Here is a 22,109-nt window from a genome sequence, read left to right as displayed (position 1 = left end):
GCTTATGGACTCATTAGTATATTGTTCGTAATTCTCTGTTCAAAATAGAATTTGAAACCACTGTTAGTGGTATCCTATAACTGAAAGTTTTAAAGCAACAACTGAATTTGAAGTATATTAACATTTACAGTTAACCAGTAATTTTACGTAATCTGCAAATGCTCTCTCCCACATATCAATTGTTTTGGTGATATACTTCCCCAGCTGAGATTCTGAAGGCAGGTAGCTCAAGCTGTACTGCAGCATATGATTGGATGATTGGAGATGTATGAGCTTGTGGCTATAGTGTGACCAGGGCAGAAATTCACCAAAGACTGCATGCTAGTCACCTCACCAAATCTGGTATTTTTGTGTCCACTGCAAAGGCACTCAGTTACTGTGCATTCCCTCTGCTGTGAAGTTTCCTCTTTTCCTAGGACTGACTGGAAGCGAAGCCTCATTTCTTACAGATTCTGTCATTTCCGCTAGGCCCCAGCGTGGCAATCAGCCAAGAGCAACAGGTGATCCCTGTAGCTGCAGAACAGCAGGAAGTGGGCTGCGTGTGTATGAGACAGTTCACCAGAGGGGCTGTCTGGCCAGACTCCATCTCCATGCCCCCTCCCCTTCCGCATGGCAGGGACCATTTCAGCTGCTGCAGTCGCTGTGCTCTGAGCATGTTAATAAGGGTTTGCAAGGACTGGGTATTCCTTCTGGAGCCATGGAGAAAACATGGCTTAGCCTGTAATTTTACCGATATGCTGGGTAGATTTGAGCTTTAAACTGACTCGTGTTTTTTGCACCTTTTCCTTTTTTTTAAATCAAAAAGAACAGTTGCCAAACGAGCATAACCTTAAAGAACAAGTTGTAACTTCCTTTTCACTTAGAATTCTTGGGCAGCACTACTCACTTTGTGTAGACTTTGAGGGCTGACGTGGCTCTTTCTGTGAACGTCCTTGTGCCTCAAGTGAGTTGGACTGCTGCTGAATGTTCTGGTATTCAGTAATCCTCTCAAGCATGGCCTGAGAATAAATGCGCTAGCCGTTACTAAAGATGGCAGAGCTCTAAACTGAGCAGACCCTGGGCTCTCACCTCTGGTTTAGTTCTTCATCTCTTAATGATTAAGTATGATTACTGTGGCACAACCATTTATAAATTGAAGGACTGAGACTTTCTCACTCTATTATCTATGTTAGTGTAATATGTAGCATTTGTTTAGGAAAAAGATATGCAGAAGACAATGCTTTTTGGTCATGAAATGTGTGCTATGTGGCATTGACAATTTATTAAGGTTGAGTGAGACTTCAGTTCAGGACTGCTTTTTAAGAGGATCCAGTGTGGCATGGTTTCTAGAATGAAACAGGCTATTTTTCTTTGTTTGACAATGCTGAGATTTGAAATGAGGTTTTTTTAAAAAAACACAGGAAATGTTGATAACGCCAGCGTCTTGGAGATAACAGTAAAATCTCTATGAATGGAATGTAAGGGGATTTCTCATGTTTGGAGAAGTGAAACAACAACAAATTACAGAAGACAGATACATTAACAGCTTAATGTGGAAAAAATATGACTTCTTTTTTACATGGTTTTACAGAATGAAAATCAACACCAAAAAATTCTCCAGAAGAATGATCCTGCAAGATGTTTCAAAGGATATCATTAGATTGTATGTCTCTAGAAAATATAGAAAAATGTCAATAATGACATTTTGACTGCCTGATTCTATGGTACAAAATCTATTTTGTGCTTGTCCCTGCTGTTTATCCCACAGAAAAGCTTGAAGGATGCTTCTTTCTGGTTGTCTGACAGACTTTGGTACTTCTGGAGAAAATAAGGTCAAGTAGTTCCCTCTAGTGGCCAATGCTGAGAAAACAGCATGCCCAGTATAGTACTACAATTCACCACATTATTTTTAAACAATTTTTGTCAGTTCAGGATCAACAATTACATGCCAATCGTTCATATGCTGCATCAAACAGGTGCCAGAATGGAAACAAATAGGATTTGATTACCAAATCCAGCACAGACAACAGAGATTCTGTTGTAACTGGGTAAATGGAGAGATGCATCTGGTTGATTTAGACCACTTCAGTTTAGGTACAAGCTTTGTTTCAAGTAATTCCACTAAGACTTTACTAAAATAGCCATGGATATGGCAGCTCCCATTATTCATGTTATTTTTTATAGAGCTGTAATGTTATCACAGGGTAAATTCCTCTTGAGACCATGCTTTGAAAGTATTCAGGATCTTACCTTCACAAACACTGTACTGTTAATTTTTTTAAAATATCTGGAAAACTTTTGTTGTTTGCAACATACTAAGTGTATGAATGTTTCCAGTGCACAAGCAGTTGCATGCTTACGTTTTAGTTATGCCACCCACTGTGTTAAAAATGCTATCTGGTCTTCGTGGCACAACAGAACTAGATCAAGGAGATGTCTACAGAGTGAAAGAAACATGATGCTACATTGTCTCATAATTTTATTTTCAGTATCCTGATGTTAGTCACACTATATACACTGCAACATGACTACACCATGACAACACACACATTACAACACTACAAGATCACACATTCTTTCTTCGTTTGTGTTTATTTACTCATTACTTGATATTTAAAGACTTTCCATCAGCCTGAAAGATTGAATTTTCAATGGTCTTTGCAGTTAATGGGGTATGAATCATGATAGCAATGGTCAGTTCATTTTCTTGTCTCTCAAACACGGAGAAAGTAAGAAAGAAACTTCAAGGGGAAGAACTGCAGAAAAGATTATTAGTGCATTTCCAAACATATGGAAACAAGAACATATGGAAATAAGAATTTCAGTATAGAAAAGAACAGTGTAAAACGCAATAGAAAATATACCTGTTATTGATTGATAATTAGTCTTGGAGAAATACTGGATTTGTGAAAGTGAGATTTCTGACAGATAATGTAAATGTGGAACGATCATCTCAGCTCTAGCTAGTGGAGACATTTCCTGCCAATGGAAATTGAAGCATGTGTACTCAGCAGTAAAATGTGCCATAGAGAGATCTTAATATCAATAAAAATGCATGTTAAATTTAATTACCTCTATATGTTAATTGTATGGTATATAACTATATAAGTAAGAGCATGAAATGTCCTTGGTAAAAACTCTCTCACTGCAGATTATGAAATTATGAAAAAAATGCTTCTAGCATATTATTTTTAAATTTGTGTTGGAAGCACAAGCTTGTTGTGAAACCACTGTGCAAAAAATACCAATATGGCCACACCCCCACCCAAGCCCCCCACCCCAACATAGAAGCACACAGACTCATTATTGTGAATACTGACCCTGGAATGTACATTTAACAAGTGGAATAAACTGGCAGGGGAAAAGTTTGTGGAATAGGTGACATTTTTCACTCCTTCCCACTGATGCAATTTTCTTCAGCTGCAGGCCTGTTCAGTTCTGGCAGCATTTCAGTTGACCACTTACAAATATCCCCTGGGAACAGAAGTTTCATTTACAAACTTCAGCCAGAGACACAACCATACAAATCTGTATTGCATAGTTCTCTCAGTTATACATTGGATGAAATCCTCATTCCTAATAATTACTCAATTGTCTTCTACATTATTAATATTGATCGTGTATTTATTTATTTTAAAGCAAACATCAATGCAATTAATGTTTTAAAGCTTTGTTTCACAGTGAATAAAATTAGGCAAAATACTTTTATTTCCTTTCCGTATTAAGAAAGATTGAGCACAATATGTCGGTCAGTGGAACGCCACAGCCAATCACTCAGGTTTATAGTTTTGTGGGACTAATATAGTCTGTACACTTACTATAGTGAATAAATAACATGAACAATTTACTACAGTTCCCTATAGGATTATTTTAATTCTATATATTTCTGCAATGGACTGGCATCCCATCCAGGGTGTATCCTGCTTTGCACCGGGAAAGGCTTCATCTCCCATGTGACTCTGTATTGGATTAAGCAGTTAATTAGGCAGAATCTCAATTTAGTTATTTTTTAAAAAATATCAAATATATGTAATAAAAACAAAATCTTCTACTAAATTTCAGCCATATTGGTTTAAGATGACAAATAATCCTGTGTCATGCCAGAAAAAGTAGCCTTTAACACAAGGTGGGGAGCTGCGTCAGCATGCGTAGGCTGCAAATGAACACCTGAAGAAGGCTCCATGGCCGAAACATTGTGTTTTCTTTCTTCTCTTTTCAGCATGGAATAAACCTATTACTTGTTCCTTTGCAGCTTTTAACATGATGTGTATATACAGTAGGGAGGAACGTATTATTGTAATGATGAGGACCACCTGACAATGATGGATAAGCTACTGCAGCTCTTCATATTGGCTCCTCATGTAGAGTTTAACTTAAGCTGTTATGATCAAACATTCAAAGAGTTTCTTGTTAATATGAATTATAAATTCAATTAATTGATAATTTATAATTAATTACAAGTTGATTTCTTCACATTTAAATTAAGCTGTATTAATTAGTTGTTGGTAGTAATTATTTATAATAATAGACAACACTGCGTGGAGGCTTTGAGTAAGATGTTTATGCTCATAACCTATACTGTATCTCCTGATTGTATCTAAGATGCCGAAGACATTTGCACTGTTGTATTTAATCTTACAAATGTTGTGTCAGCTGCTGAAAATGAACCTGACATTACCAGTAGTTCAAACATACCAAAGCATCTCTGTCTGTTTTTCAAAGAGACCTTGATAAAAACCCCAATGGCTGAATTGCTGGTTCCTAAATCATTGCAATGAGTTTTGAGACAAAGAAAAAAATCATTTTATAAGTGATTGATTCCACATTATAATTTTAATTTTTAAAAAATCAGTGCTTTGTGTGGCGGGAAAACTGCAAAATGATAGGCCAACTGAAACGTAGTTATTGTATATATTTGAATCTGTAAAGATTTTTATTAATCTCTGTTTTGTTTTCTGTATTGTGTGACCCTGGAGCACTTACAGAAAACATAATCGTGTGTGTGTGTGTCTATCTTGTTTTGTTTTTTACACATTTAATTGCATGAAACTCCAAATTTGTTATAATTGTTAGTTTATTGTAATTTATTTATAATTGAGCCTATTTTACAGAATAATAATTTCAGAGTTGAGCTGCTGGATATGAAATAAAATCTTTTAAAATGTAGTTATAAAAACAATACTTAACAAATCATACAGTAATTGATGTAATAAATCCAATTAGAGATCTAGAAAATATAATCTGAATGTAGAAATGTGGGAAATCCCACAATGGAAGAAAGTTTTGTTCTAAAAGAGGAATGGCTTTCTTGCCTTTGCAGAAGCACTGTCAAGTTCAGTCAAAATCAAAATTTAATAACAATGTTAGATTGGTGTTTCACGTCACCACAACAGCTGTGTAACTTCTCTAAAGAATGTTGACTGCCGAAGCAAATTTAGACATTGATCTTCAAAAATACAACATAGAGTTGAGAATAGAGGAGTTCACTGCTATGTGTACATGTACATTGGAATTCTTATTCCCTCTGATCTCTCGGGACACACACAGTACAGCAGACAACACCACACAATGTAGACAGTACATTACAAACATAATAAATAGTAACAACAGGAACAATAAGTATGTTATTGGACAATAAATACATAGTGGTGAGAGCAAAATATAGTAGACCATGCAAAATGTACATAGCGCAGACATGCATTGAGTGTGACATAGTTAGCTGTTGAGGATGCGTATGCAGTAGGGTAGAAAACAAATGATAAAATGAGAAGTCATTGAAATTTTAACTTATTTTTCTCCTCACAAACCAGGGTAAAGGGCATAGATCCTTTACAGGGAATAGTTGGGAATGAATTGTCGTGTTATTAAGTTTGTTTCTTGTGGTTGCCCCTAAAGTTTAAAACTCACTATAGTATTTCACATAATACCATGATAAAAGGTTTGAATTGTAGAGCCAGACGTGCAGAAGTGTTTCTTATACTTATGCTTGTACACAGACCATGAGCATAGCAGTCATCCTAGACCTGCTCAGTTTAATGCACTGTAGTGGCTAGACGCTGCAGTGTCAGGCATTGCAATCCTTGTTAAGGGGAGCATTCTAAGACACCTCTCACTCCCTCTCCTCTTAAACCACACTGACAGACTACAAGTCCAGGAAAAGAGTTGTGTTAAGCCATCGTGCTGAGGAATAACTGGTACACAACCATGCAGAATGTAGTCCGCAAATTTGTGCCAAAAGATACAGTATATTCCATCTGAAACCTGGCTCAGTCAAACACATCCTGCTGGCTCAGCCACAACTCTGCTGAAGTTCAGCCATAAGACTTGGCAACAACTTTGCTGCACTCTATAAAGGGAGATATGGGTTTGGAGGTTTGGAACAGACACTGTGACATTGTGCTAGCCATCATGCCTACAGACAAACCTGAGTGCACAACACAGTTAATTCATGTGTACAGGAAACAGGAACACCCAGAGGATACACAGGGAGAACATGCAAACTCAATGCAGATGTGCAAGGCAGAAATACTAACCACTGGCCATTGTGACATCCACTAAACAAAAAAAAAAGTGGAGAGTGTGCTGTAATGTTTGCTGATTGCCAGCAGATGGCTCTCCAACTACTGTAACAGTCTAAGTGACAAGAAAAGCCTTTGGCTCAAAATTTGGTGGATTTGAGCTTGAATATATCTTCATACTACCGTGTAGTACATTGTAGCAATTATATTATTCAGTTTACATTTACAGGAGGTACAATTCTAGTTGCATAGTTCTCCTACTGACCTACAGATGTTTTTTTCATGTAACAATAATAATAATTCCTTACACTTATATAGTGCTTTTCAGGACACTCCACTCAGATCAGCACTTTACAGATAATGGGAACCTTATTTTATGTGTATTAAATATCAGATTCACTTTCATATAAATATCAAATGTGTAATACTACATAATTTATGCATTGTTCTTATTCTTGTTGTTATTTCTTACAGTTTTTTTTTTAATTATGAAGGTTCCATTCACTTTTTTCCTGCTTTAAATCACCTACAATCATAACAAAGTGAAGACATGGTAAAAATATTAATAGGATAACTAATCGCTAAATTACTAAAATTCAGTAATTAAAATGACTAAAATAAAGAACTAATTACTAAAATAACTTATGAGGTTTTGACAGTTTACCAAGTTTCTAAGCTACTACTGTTTGAATTTCTGTGCTCAGCTACAGAAGCAAAGGGCTGCTCTTAGTACTATGGATTTGGGGGTGCAGTGTCCGGTGCTGATGATGCTTTCTTCCTCTGTTTCAGTTCCATTTCACCGTTCAGTATTGAGGGCACACGACGCCCACGCAGGTCGGAATCCCCAGACTCCAAGAAGCGTCGCATTCATAGGTGTGACTTTGAGGGCTGCAATAAGGTGTACACAAAAAGCTCCCATTTGAAAGCACATCGGAGGACACACACAGGTGAGAAGCAGCGGGAAACCCTGCTGAATTACTGCATTTTGCAAAGTTCTATATCAAGTTCTGGACATGATCTTTTCTCTCTAGTGTATCTGCCATCACTCATAATGATCGACTGCATCATTACCCTTGACAGTGCAGTGACTTTGATGGGCAGGCATTGATGTTTAGATGCTCAGTGTGACATTGCAATTAATATCCGTGGCCCTTGTGTTCAGTACATGGCTGCAGAATGTCAACATTCACTTTGACAAAGGAGGAGGAAAAGAGATTTACTTGGAAAACATTTCACAGTACAGTAGCCATACTGTTCATACATGGGTAATGAAAACATCTAGTACCACCAGATTAGCCCTGTCAAATATGAATGTCATTCCATGAATGTAATATACTTAATATGATATACTCTGGGCAGCTTGGTGCCTTGCAGCTCTGGGGCCCTGGGTTCAGTTCTGGACCTGGGGTGCTGTCTGTGTGGAGCTTGTATATTCTCCCAGTGTTCATGTGGGTTTCCTCCCATGGTCCAAAGCTATACCGGTGAGTTAACTGACTTCTGGGGAAATTGGTCCTGTAGTGAATGTGTGCACGGTTGTGTCTCTGTGTCTGCCCTGCGATAAACTGGTGTTCAGTTCAAGCCTGCCATTACTACACTTGCTTGGGTACTTATCTGGCCTAAGGAAATATACAGAGAAATAGCACTTTAGAGTTTTTTTAATAAAATCAAATGGATCCAGTTACAGAAAAGGTTTATAATGAACTGAAAGGACAGATAAAAAAGGAATATCAGAAAACTGAAATTTATATTACAGTGGAAGCTAAAATACATTTAAAACGTTTTCAGTATTGCACCAATAGGATAGTAAAAGATTAAGCGAAGTGTGTCAGAGATGAACATATAAACTTTTTAAATGACAAAAGGATTAAATTGTCTTCTTTAACAAATTTGTTAAAAAAAAAATATTTGTCTAGGTGTTTACCACAAAAGAAATCAACAACATGCCCCAGGACTAGGAAAAACAGAAATAGTACTATATTAATGTTAATGTTAGCATACAAGAGGCGGAAGATATACAGGTCTCTTGGTCCAAAAGTCTTGTTTAAAGAAGCATGAGATGTGATTCATAAGTCAATAGCACAAGATGGATAATGCCTGTTTTTATTTACTTATATACTTGACTTATGAATAATATCTCATATGCTCTTCCAATACTTACTCAAGACAATAGTAATTTTGATTTATTATTAATTACGAGTGTAATGACTATCCATCAAAAGGGTGACAAAACCAGACAGTTTTTATTGACCTATATACTTCTTTTGCATGTGAGCATAAGGAAACAATTAAAATTAACCATCCTTTTTGAGGCAATAGAACTCAAGTGGATAGTTAACATGAATTTAGAAAAGGAGGTTCTTAAATAATTAGACTTTGAAAATGATGGATGTAAGCAGTTTATTTATGGGTTTTAGAGGACTTTTTAGAAATTTCCTCTTAAAAGATTAATTCTCAAATTGCAGCTGCATTTATGTAGATTAAGAACTGATTAATGGATTGAAAACAGAGAGTACAGATAGGTACAGAATGTACAAGAAATGTGCCTGTCTATAGTAACTTTCTAGTTATATTTCAAGCAATTATAGTTGCATAGGTATGAGTCATAATCCATAGAACACACTTTAACTTAATGACTCACATTATGAAATTGCTTATTGTTGCATGGAAACGCCCTTAAAATGTGACAATCCTCCTAAACAAATTATAGAAAAAGTCATTTAAATCCTCAAGTATCTATTTTATTCAGATTTTTTCATTAGCAAAAGCAAAAGCAAAAGCAAAAATGTAGTGTTCCTTTATTAACATTCATACTTTCTGTGATTCTTCACATTGAGCCTTGAGAATGTTCAAGAAAGTGGTAAAACTGAAAATTGGAACAGATCAATACTAATAATGATTGTACTCATACTGTACCTCTATTTTCTAAGTTACCCCTTAAGGATGCTCCATGTAATGTTTACATGAAGATGAAGAAACCAAATGTATTTCCAATAACTGGAACAAAAATACTTCTGTTTCTTGCACTACTTCTAAAATTATGTAGAGAAACTGATAAGATAGGAAATTAGGAAATCTAATCTTATGCAAGCATGCAAACAGATGCATGTGTTTTAATTAATGATTCAAACTGTTATCTTAATTTTAAACAGCTACAGTATTTAAGAGCAAGAATGTGTTTTCCTGAAAGATTGAACATATGGGAATATAATGGATCAGTAATAGAACTAAATACACCTCAGTGATAATTATGTTGACTTTATGGTTTGCACACTTGCACAATCATAACGGCAGAAGTTCAGTCATAGTAAACTGGGTGTGAAATCTGCTTTGTCACCCTCTTTCATATCAAAGGTCAGAAGCATTTACCCCAGCCTCCTCCCATTCTGAACATATGATGTTTAATGGCAAGATATGACTCAGACATTATGGAAGAGTTATTGGTTTACCTTGCTTAGTAACAGCAGTCCACCACTCCTCTTATTCTATGGAATTAAACAGAGGTGTAGGCCAGCTAAACTCATGCAGGAGACAGTTCAGTCCTGTGCCATTGGGATGCTGCAGTAAATTATTTTAATAACAAAGAGTCTGATGCCTCTTCTTAATAATATGTGCTTTGACTACATCTTTTAAGTAACAAAAATGAAAACAGTTTCTTGGGACTCAAATGCTTTTGGGCCATCTACGCTGAAGGCAGTGGTTCTGCCAAATTATCCTGAAAGTGATATGTTGTGATGGTTTTACCAGTCAGCTCCAGCATCTTTGTTTTACAGTCAAATTCTTCATTGCCACTGGAAGTACTAAAGAGTTTTACTTTACAATTATTTATTAAAGGTCTGCTCTCTTCTTAATCTAATTTGTTAATTAATTTTGCTAAAATAATTATAACTTATTGCCCTTGTCTATTTACTATTGTAGACTTTGATTAAAGCTTTAAAAAATCAGATGAGAATTACTGAATGAAAACATCTTGACTACATTTGTATAAATAAATATCAGTGTTGCAATTCTGGTTTTCTATTATGCTAAATGTGAAATGTTCTTTAAATTCTTTATGTATGTGTCACAGCATTACTGATATGCATTACAGGGCTCTTCCAAGCATCAGACATGCAGGTCTTGAACAGTCCCCTAAACATAAAAGAGTTGTTCTGGTTTATGTCAGTTGTGTCATTTATGTTTTTACTGTGAGACACTACCACACCTCATTCCATTAGCCCACACCTGCAAAATACAAGTTGACAAAGCACTCCAAGTCCTTGTACAAGAAGTACCATTCTTTGGCCTTAAAACTGCAATTATTAGGTGGTGGAAGCATCTTGTTAATAGGGCAAATGCAATATGAATACAAATGACAAGTCTTTTACTGATTTTTGTTAAACTTCTTCATTCTCACTAAGCTCTATATGTAATTTTATCTTTCTAAAGCCATTGGATGGGTGCAGTTATAAAAAAAATGCTAGTGGGAGTCATTCTTGTAAAAAATATTTTCAAGGAAAATAACTTTGATTAAGATTTAGTTTATGGATAAAGAGTACAGATAAAGTGTGAAGACTCCAGTTCAGGCAATGTAATTAGCAGAATGCCGCAGACATTTATTTTCTTACTGTATTCCAGTACTTTTGCTAATTTATTTCGATGATCAAGATTCAAGCATAGTTAGTAAAATAATCATGTTTCCAGGTTATACCACAAATGAAGGATTACCAATCACTGCAGAAGATGCAGAATGAATTCAAAAAGAATTAAACAGAAGACTGGGGCAATCTTCTGGAGGAAGGCAGGTGCCTTCAGGTGCAGAATGTTACATGCAAATAGCAAAAACGTAATGAGCTTATAGAAGCTGCCTATTAAAAACAACAGGGTGTTCATATAGATGCATCATATGAGAAGCAATAAAAAGACCGAATTTAAGAAATATATTAAAAAAACATAGAATTCAAATCAAGAGATGTTATGTTAAAATTGTACAGTCCATTAAGAAGATGTCATTTAAAATTTTGTGTAAATCGTATGGACTTCAGAATCAAAGGTAAAACATAAACCAGAGGACAAAAACTAGGGGGAAGTGCATTTAAAACTGAGAACAAGATGCATTTATGGATGCAGTAGGTTGAGAGAGTCAGGAACTGACTAGCCCGTTATCTTTTTGAAGCAAATACAATAGCTCCTGAAAACTAAAACGAGCAAGATGGGTCTAATGGCCTTCTCCTATTATTAAACATTATTGTGTTCTTATGTGTATCTTGACTTAAAATGAAGTGCATCAATTTAAATGTCTATAAAGCCTAATTCTTGACAACAATTTCTGAATGAATCTTAAAACATTTCAGCAGAAACATTTTAAGATTTAATCACTGTTTCTTTCCCTGTGTGTTTGCGTTGCTTCTGTGGTGTCTGTGATCTAGGTGAGAAGCCGTACAAGTGTACCTGGGAGGGCTGTACATGGAAGTTTGCGCGGTCCGACGAGCTCACACGACATTACCGCAAGCACACAGGGGTGAAGCCCTTCAAATGCGCGGACTGCGACCGCAGTTTTTCGCGTTCGGACCACCTGGCCCTACACCGCCGTCGACACATGCTGGTGTGAGCAGAAGGAGCCCCTCCACACAAACTATGTAAGAGCTGGGTCTCTTATAACAAAAATTCAGCTGGGCTGAGTCCTTCCCCGTAGTTCCTGCCCCACAGTGTTGAAAAGGACAAGAGGTTGTCTAGAAGGAAACAGATCGAGTCCCGGTACTGAGGAGGACCAGAAAATAATCAATGAAAGACTACAGCCCTGGAACCACCTTCCTTTTCTGTTTGGAGTTAAAGAAACTGTTTCTTTCAAGCACTGTTCAACGCCCTCTCTTTCTGATTTTAGTCCAAGGTATTTTCCTTTATTGGACAAAAAAAGTATTAACATTAACATCAACAAAACTATTCACTTTTTGTTTGTATTCAAAAGGCTGCTTTTCCGCGTCTATAATGTGAAACAACCGAACCCACCACCGAACACCCTGTTGTGACTTTAAGAGATGGGCCCTGTCCATCTGAGCTCCTACACAAATGGATTCAGCTGAGATGTCAAGCAATGTACTCAATGAACAGTATTTTCTATTGGGATTGTAGGATTCTCGAGCAAACGGTCAGTTCTCCAACACCCTGACTTGTTCTGGATGTCACAGGAAGTTGGACAGCAACATTTTCAATGGAAATAAGGAGAGGGACATGAAGGCCACGAGCAACAATGAGTAAAAATGAGACATGCATGTCTCCAAGATTTTGTTGCTGAGGGTGAGGGCAGATAAGTCAGAGTGAAAGCTAAATGTTAACACAGTGTTTCCACCTCCTGATCATTCATTCAAGAAAAAAATATTTAATTCTTTGTTTTGCTTTTAATGTGCATTCACAGAGCTGTAAAACTAATTCAATAGGAGGAAGTTGGAACGTATGGAGCTCAAAAGCCAAAGCTACCTGAAATTGTCCCCGCACATGTCAATGGATGCTTTCCTTAAAGGGCTACTGGGCAGTAAATTATAAGACCTCAGATATTAACATCAACCACGTTATTTCTACTATCCTCCACTAGTAAGTGTTAGGATCATGTGCTGTTTGTTTTACCCTAATCTGGACTGGACAATCCATAATGATTAAAAATGTCCAAATGATCAGCACTCGGAGAGACAGCACTTGAGTTGGTAATGGCTGGCTCTATGGTTTCCTACAATGTCACTCAGGAATCTGTGCCCAGCATTTTAACTCACAGCTTCCTCAAAACAATGTTTTCTTCCTCTCAGCACCTGCAGCACAATGGAAGAGTGTGACCTGCTTGCTCAATAGATTACTAAAAATACTAGACATAAAGTATCACTATTATTATTTATTTAAACTCGTACAGAACTTTAGCAATATTAAGAAAACTGAATGGTTCTTTTTCACATTTCAATGATTGTCATAGAGTGCTCAGTAGCCCTTTTTAATGGTAGGGTTAATAAAATGTATGTAATGCAGATTACGTTTCAATGAAATAAGTTTTTAAAAAGCACATGATAATTTAAATATGGCAAACCCTAACAATGTAAATAGGTTTTAGAGTTTAAAAGAAATTGGCAGACAACTAAGTCTATCCCCAGTGGTAATATATTACTACAAGCCTGTTTATTTAGTGATTTGTCATGGAGATAAAAATGTACCAGGTACATTTTATGCTGGTTTGCAATCACTAAGGTGCAATTTCAGTTATTAAATATATAAAATATACACAAATTGCTCACTTTTAATTTTCTTAATCTGCCTACAGTATACGGATAAGATATTTTATACAACACATCCCACATTAATAATAGCAATAAATTATATTTTATTGATATTTCAATTAATACGCAGTTATAATTATTTACCATTGAAAGACACTTTAAAGAATCTAATATTTCAATTATATGTGATAATTGTAGAAATGACTAAAATCCCAGAAAAGCTATATTTTCAATCAGCAGAGGGACTGGTGTTTTCCATTATTATGAAATTAAAAAGAGCAATACTTTCTTAAAATACAAAGTGATTCTGACCAGTTATCTGTTTGCCATCTTTAGTGATGTCAAGGGTATATTTCACATTCACATTCACAGCACCTTGGAACTGTATTTCTGTCAATGTCATTTATAATTTTCTATACTACAGAGCTTTCTATATTTTTAACAGATAATTGTAGCTGTGCCGGTGTTTAGAGTGACATAAAGCATATACACCTAATAGCTTTTACTGAAGCATTCTTCACATGTGAATTTTAAATGCATCCAAAAAATACATATCCACAAAAAATCAGCATTGCACACTCTGTTACGAATATGAAAGCCCTTTGGGTTTCTGGGTTTATTTTATTTCACCATGATATGTGTTTATTATACACTTTAAAGGGAATGCTGAAGTTTCCATGTAGCACTGGGATTGCTTACTATGGTGGAATGCAAGTGTCTGCTCTATCTAAAGAGCATTTGTAAGAATTTGAACCTTGCTTACAATCACTGCTTTTTTTTCTTCTTATAGCAGGCAGTGGAAATATATACAGTGTCTGATGTTCCTTGATCTCTTGAAGAAACTGCTCTGTATTTTTTAAACTTGAGGGAATTTCCATCAATACAATTGGATATGTATGTCCATTGTTTTGACACACAACATTTGATTCTATTTTTTTAATAACTTAACATTCAGTTGCCAAAATAAATGTTTCTTATGGTTTTTTTCACCTTTGTCCCTTCGATGTTTGAGGGCCCACTGTTCTAAAACCACGCTATAGGAATCTACTTTGTGTTTTTAGTTTTTTATGTGTTCTGATTATAATGCCGAGCACAAAAAGTCTCAAAACGTGATCCGTCTTGACTCACCACTTGACCTACTTCGTATATTATCATAGATTATGTGAATTATGTATGGTATGAGCACAGATTAGTGTTGTGAGTGCCCTTATAATGTGAAAGATTGTTTCCTCACCTACCCTGCTCAGTGTAGAAAAAAACAGTCACTAACAGGCTTGAATTATGGTTTGGTCAAAGATTAGGAGGTTATCCCAAGTGCAATATAATGTCTGTTACTAACCTAGCTTCACTTTTTACTTACCTCGCAGATCATGAGAATGTCCTTTGTTTGCTAAACATCAGACACAGATGCCAACAGCTTTATTTACTACAAACTGGCAAAGCCACATATTCTAACAACACATTATTATAAAGACTCCCCATAAAAGAGATGCATATATAAAATTAAGCTGAAACCTTCAAAACAGCTTTCATCTTACATCATGTTCTAAGAACATGCACCATTCACTTGAACGACACAAAGGGCATTCAAAAGGTTTTTTTTTAACTGAGGTTTATAGAAATTATTAAGCATTTTCTTAGCTCAGTATAATTTCACTTAATCTTGGTAAGTTTACACCTAGTAAATATGTCCTTCAGAGCAGTATTTTATAACTCTTTAAATTTCTCCTTTACCACTGGTTAACAGTGGACAAAGGCAGTGTTGTCTTAAATCCAAGCAGGCTTCAGAACATTTGTCCATTAGAACAATTGTGAGCTGTAGACTGGAAGGCCTAGCATGTGTGAGCATTTCGCCATACATGCACTCGTGACTTTAGGCCACTCGTTTCCACCATCGGAGGAACACTGTGTTTACAATTTCCAGAAGTTTAAATCCAGTCCACTCCTAGTTGATCTGCTTACTTAGTCTTTTATTTAATTTATTCAGTCAGAAATACCCTACTTCAAGAGTACTGTTTCCAACAACTTAACGCTTAACGCATAAAAAACTTAACGCTGCCTCTCCTCAACTTTCCTTACCATTATTTCAGCCGAAACAGCTCTCACTTGTTGATCACTTGATGATAAACAGACATGGGTGGGAAAGACACTGTACCAGAATTTCCCACAGTGAGCAGGTTTTCCTTCTCTAGAGGTGCAGTTGGTTACATTTCAGGCAGCACACCTGAATGAGCTCAGTTCTCAACCTTTGTAACTGTTACAGGGTTGATACCAATTATAAATCCTTTTAAGATTTGAGAACAATTTTACAAATATGTTACAAACAGAATACTGGTATCTAGTAGCCTGTGAATTTGGCAGGAGGAAAAGCTAGAAAACACAGCATTCCTTCCAGACCAGGTGTTATTCTATGTGGCATTTGGGAAATTAGCAACATCGCTTTGAATTACAGAAGATGCCAACCATAATCTTAGCGGATAATCTTACCACATATGATAAAACCTATTGAGAGCTCCAGCCGCTGACTCGTAAGTTGAGGTTTCTGGGTACCCATTTGGCAGAAACTTTTGACATACCAGCATGCTCCTTCCAAGAGAAATTCTGCACTCTTTTTTTCTACCACCTTGTTTTACTAAACTCATATTCACATGGTTTCTACTGATAGGATTGTTTCTGTGCTGGACATATGCAAGATTGACTAGACTTCAAGTCATCTTTAGACAATTTTCTACCATTCCCTTCCTGCCCACATGAAATACAAAGGACCATCTTCCTGTAACCTAGCAACAGTGCATCCCATCAATTAACTTTACTTTGCTTCATTGCCCAAACAAAACAGAAGAAGAGCATTATTCACCCACAGATGGTGATACAAATAGGCAATATTCACAGAGTCTTTAATAGTTGGCTTCTGCCCTATATAAAAATACCCCCTAGAAAAGAGTCCCAAGCGCTTGGGTATGGTCCCTCTGAAAGGAGAATAATTAAAGCCCAGTGCTGATGCAGCACACTTTTCAAAATGAGGCTAGTGAAATAACTCCTTACACTGTCTGCATGAAGACATGTAAATGTGTCCCAATGGGGTTAAGGATTAATGCTTTACTCATGAAATCGTTAAACTAAAAAAATAATTTCAAAATAAATGTACCTAATTAAAACAGAAATTGAAGATGCAGTGTCCCCTTTCAGGAGAAAAACTAATTAATAAAAAATAAGAATGAATGCACACATTATATAATCTTAACATTTCAGAAGGAAAACTCATTTTGTATACTACAAATTGTGTGTAAACTGACGTCAGTGTGAGTATTTTGGGGGAGGGGAGACCTTTTGTTATGCTTCTGAAATGTCATGCATAGTTATCATTTTTGTATACATGGGAATTGTAAAATTTTAAGAGTTACCTAGTTTCCTTACCTGTTCATTTTCTGTAGGCTTTGAACATATCTTTAATGCCTAGTTTGTTATAAAGTGTAATAAATACAAAATCATTTCAAAACAATGAATTAAATAAAGAATATTTGTTAAATTTAACATGGTAATGATAGGCAACATATTTTTTTCATAACATCAGAATTTATGTATTTTTCTGAAATGTGTTTAGTGAGGGGCACTTCATCTTTACATATTAATATTTTACTGTACATCAGGTGTTTAAAAATAATGTAATATATGTGACGGTGAAAAAGTATTTTAAAATGCATAGTTTTACATAGGCTGTAAATACTTTAAAAGTAAATTGGGGAGGTTTGTAATTTTAAAAAGAAATACCTTGAGTAATGTGCTTTTCTCCATAATTTAATATCACATCTAATCCTTTGCAGAAATCTGTATGGCTTAGTATTCCAGTCTTCATACTTATGATGCATAAACACCAAGTTGATAAAGTCAATAGTAAAAATGAAATATTTAACAACGATCTTTTTTGGATTTGTTAGAAAGTTATTGAGAGGCTACAATCAAGGTTTTGTTTCAGAAATAATTGATTTAAGATGAATAATAGAAAAGAATAATCAAAATAGATCAGATAAAATGATACTATATTAGAAGGAGATGAATGTAAATGCTTTATGTATAATTTGAATTTGGTATATCTGTTATCAAATAATGCACCTATTATTTTGGTGCATTAATTTTCTCTAGGCTTGAAATGGTATCCATGTAATTATGTTAATAGTAAGTTCAAACCTTAGTGCTCATCTTCTCCTGTTTTTCTTCTGAAAATCCTGCTGCAGTCTGCGTTTCTGCCAATTTTAAAAAATACATCAGTAAAGGAAAAATCTACAGACAAAAAGTGACATAGGTTTTCCAAACATGAATGTTTATGTATAGAGTATGAAACAAAGCTTCACTTCAATCTTTCTCTGTTTGGAATGGAAAATAAAACTTATTTGTTTTGATTTTTCTTTTATACAGTATATTCAAGTTTTTCTGCTATGAAAAAAAGTTATACCATATTAGCGATAGATCTTTGTTCCAGAAGTATTAATATGAGTGTTAACAGGAGGTGCACGTACATCAGAAATTAGAAGTTGTGTGCATGCATTGATATTTTTTTCTATTTCAGGAAATGTATAGCAAATTCTTTTTTTATGAAAAAGCTGATTTATCATAATATTCACCTCTTTTCACAGCATAATTTTGTAAGGTAAAGCAGGGTCAAAGTTATGCAATAATAAATAGTGCCTCCCAAACATCTTACTGCAGTGTAAAGATTACAAAACACAAGCAATGTGAAAGTGCACCCTCAACCGTTTTCTAAATTGACACTTAAGAGCAAGGTGAGATCAGAGAAAAAGCACAGATGTAAAGACAATATGCAATGATCAACTGAAGAAATCCCAGTTTGCACAGGTTTTATTTTAATGCACTGAGCCGTAGAAAACCTTTGAAAACAAAATGTAAGGAGCCATCGGTAAACACTACCTGCCCATATTGTATAATTTATATGTCTCCTATGGAAGTTACATATAAATTAAATGGAAGTATACACAACATAATCTTACAAAAAGTATGGAACACGTGAATGACTTGTGTTTTCTATTACCTCACTGGTTTGTGCAACTCAGTGTGTAATTTTGTTTTATTAATTTACCACAAATTAAATTTCAAGTCAGAATCAAATTTGTATATGAAAAAACTGTGCAGTTATATACACATCAGTGTTGTATTACAGATCACACAGAAGTTCTCTCTATAGAGAGTGCAAAGACTGGGATGCCAACCTTTGTAACATTTCTGTGAATGAATCCCGTTTTTTTATTTTTCATTTATCAAAAACAAAATTGTTCATTTAATACCGATTATGATTATTTTTCTCTGCATTGTACACTATGTAGGTTTAGACAATGCCTATGTTACAAGTTTACCAATATTATGTAAGTGTTGTTCTTGTATTTATGTATAGTGTATGTATTGTAAATATACTCAGAGCTTTTCATCTTATTGTAAAATGGTGATATTGCCCTACAATGATTTAAAGGGAGTCCCTGGTAATGAAATTCTGTCAGAGGATTATAATTCCTAATCTCTTCTAAGAGATTGAAAAGAATAAGTGTTTAGTTTCTGATTTTTTTCTTGTTTTTTTTTTCTTCCAATGGTGTCTAAACATTCTGTCAGTGCATTGCTTTTTTCTGTACTCAACTTTCATATGAATTGAGCTGTGAATTGAAATAGAGTTTAAGCCTTTAAATGTATGCATTTGTATAATTATCTGAATGGAGGCATGAAGGTAAATAAAGTTGCATTTTGTATGTAATAAATGAGCCTGTCTGTAGAGCCCTGCTAGAAGCCAATGGAGATATGGCTGCTCTTTACTGCCAAGGCAAAACTTGTTTGCTAAATGTTTTGACTGCATGTATATTTGGACTGCAAGTGCTGTTGGTCGACCTTTAGGTGGCAGTCTTCCCACTGCCCCAGTAAGTGGCCAGGGACATTTTACAGAGGGGTTTGTCATCCTTCAGGTAACTTGGTCAGCCAAAATCCTCACTCCAGCTATGGTAAAAATCCCAGGGCGCTTTCTGATAAAGTATTAGTTCTATTAAGTCTAGACTAAGTTCTACAAGGGCCTTACTGTACAGGTTGGCTTTCATTAGTCCCCCCTTAATACAGTCAGTTACACAAATTTCTCACACCTCTGCCTTACCTGTCGTGCAGTGGAGTTTGTGCCAAGTTGCTGCTGTGTACTGTGTAACCCAGGTGGCCATACCTGGGTTACACTCCCTTATACACTATATCTGGCTATACACTCCCTTAGGATGAAAAGTGCTATAAAAATCTAATGGACTGAATAATAATAATAATAGAATGATAAATAATAATTTGAAACATGGCCTGACCTAAGGGACTACAGCTATTCTGAAATAGACCAATTCGCAAGAAATGGTTTTGTTTTATCTACAAAAGCCACTAGAGGGCAACAAGTTTTACAAAAAAGTTTATTTAAATTCAGGTACAGCAAATACCATTTTATTTATTGGAATGTTTTTTTTGTTTGAATATTACATTGCACATGAAGAAAGAGGTGAAATAAGAAACAAAATCTCAATAATAAAACAAAACTTAAACTCTTATTCGATTGCAGGTTTAAAAACACCTCTTGAGTTGTATTTAAAGACCAGAATTTATGGAGTGTTTTTTATAAGTATTGATTTAAGGACAGTAAGGAGTTGGAGTCTGGCGAGGTTGAGGAATAGAGTTAGATGAATGACTTGGGACAGAATGATGCTCCAATAATCGGGTTTAGTGTTAGACGTTAGAAAAGTAGGAGTTAAAAATAACACCATAACCCTCACAGTTAAGGATTAGGGTTAGAAATGAAAGAGATGACCATACATAGCTATGGAGCCTTCTTCAGCTGTGAAGAATAAACACATATACATGTACAGTAAGTTCAGAAGGAGACTCCTCTTGCTGTTATGTGATAAACCCTTAAGTTCATCCTTTTGCTCTTTTTAATGAGTATTTTATATATTTTAAAGAACTTTAAATTTATTTGAAAAAATAAGGACTTTTATGACAGTTATAAAGTGTTCACAAACAAAATCTTCACATAGAATCTCAGTCAGATGGCAACTCTCACACCATCTGGAAACAGGCAAGTCGTCCTGAACAGCCCGTGTAGGGAGACACAAGCGTTTGGCACAGTGTAGTGTGATTTTGGAGTTGATAGCGGTTACAAGGGTACATTATGGAAAGAAAGATGATAAAAATCCAGCAAGGTGATATGCTACAAGGTATTTACAGGAAATACAAATAAATGTATGAATATCTATCACCTAATGAGGAGCTGGAACACCCTTTGCCTTCAGATCAGCTTCAATCCTTCTTTTAATTGTGTTACACAAGTTTCAATAATAATTACTTACACTTACTGTATATAGTGCTTTTCTGGACACTCCACTCAAAGCGCTTTACAGGTAATAGGGACTCCCCTCCACCACCACCAGTGTGCAGCACCACTTGGATGATGCGATGGCAGCCATAGTGTGCCAGAACACTCAGTTTTGAACTGTTTCTAATGGGATATAGAACGATTCTTCAAGAAGAAGCCCACCAGTTCTTAGAGTGAGAGGAGGTGGAAATGTACTCTACACTCTACACTCCAGAACTTCCCATACAGCTTCAGTGGTGATTGGTGAGGCTATCAAAGGTGTTTGACATCATCCTGTTGTTCACGAAATCACTTGTGAGTCTGTTTAGCTGTGTGTATGGAGGCATTATCATCTGTGCTTATGGTACCATCTTGAGGAAACTATGATTCTGATGAGATGGCAGCCCAAACCATAATGTCACGTCCTCTGAAGCCAGAGGGCGCTCCTTCTCTGTCCTGTCTCTCATTTCCGGTTCTTTGCTGTCCTTCCGGTGTTTCTCTCTCTCTGGGGCTATATATTTCTGGGTCTTTCAGTCTGCCTTCGCTCAGCATTGACGTTCGGATGTCCTGAGACCCGCCTAGCACCAGGTCGCCCCACGTCCGCTACCTGAGGGCATCGGTTTCTATACGGCATTCCCTGAACAGCTGAGCCCAGGCTAACCCCCGTCTCGCCGCTACGCATAGGGTCTTTTCGCTCTCCTGCCATTCTACGGTTCGTCCCTTCTGACATCCATGACAGAATGCTGAGCCATTTTGGACCCCGCGAGCGGCATACTTTTCCGCAGTTTTTTCTTTTTCTCTGGGCCTTTTTTTTCAGTTCTTCTATTCTAATCGCGGGATGCTACTCCTGACTTCCTGTGTCTGTGAGCGGGTAATTCTGTGTCATGCCGTCCCGACATATACTCCTGAATACCTGGCTTTCCTCCGGTTGTCTCTCCTGGCATCCACGATTGAATGTTGAGCTGGCTCTCCCATCCTTATTGCTGGATATCACTCAGTCTTCTG

At 36.1% G+C, this 22,109-nt stretch overlaps 1 protein-coding gene across 1 annotated transcript in view; it reads left to right on the top strand.

Moving 5' to 3' along the window:
• The window catches only part of klf12b (Kruppel like factor 12b), a 79,125-nt gene extending 59,631 nt beyond the window's left edge, over window positions 1-19,494 (top strand). The window contains exons 5-6 of the mRNA XM_006639375.3: window positions 7,287-7,444; window positions 11,903-19,494. Of these exons, the coding sequence (XP_006639438.1) occupies window positions 7,287-7,444; window positions 11,903-12,084 (340 nt within the window). The 3' untranslated portion in view covers window positions 12,085-19,494. The remainder of the gene's footprint in view (window positions 1-7,286; window positions 7,445-11,902) is intronic.
• Window positions 19,495-22,109: the final 2,615 nt, after the last annotated feature.

Source organism: Lepisosteus oculatus, chromosome 15, assembly GCF_040954835.1.
Source record: "Lepisosteus oculatus isolate fLepOcu1 chromosome 15, fLepOcu1.hap2, whole genome shotgun sequence".
Taxonomy (NCBI): domain Eukaryota; kingdom Metazoa; phylum Chordata; class Actinopteri; order Semionotiformes; family Lepisosteidae; genus Lepisosteus; species Lepisosteus oculatus.
This window is presented reverse-complemented; position numbering and strand designations above follow the sequence as displayed.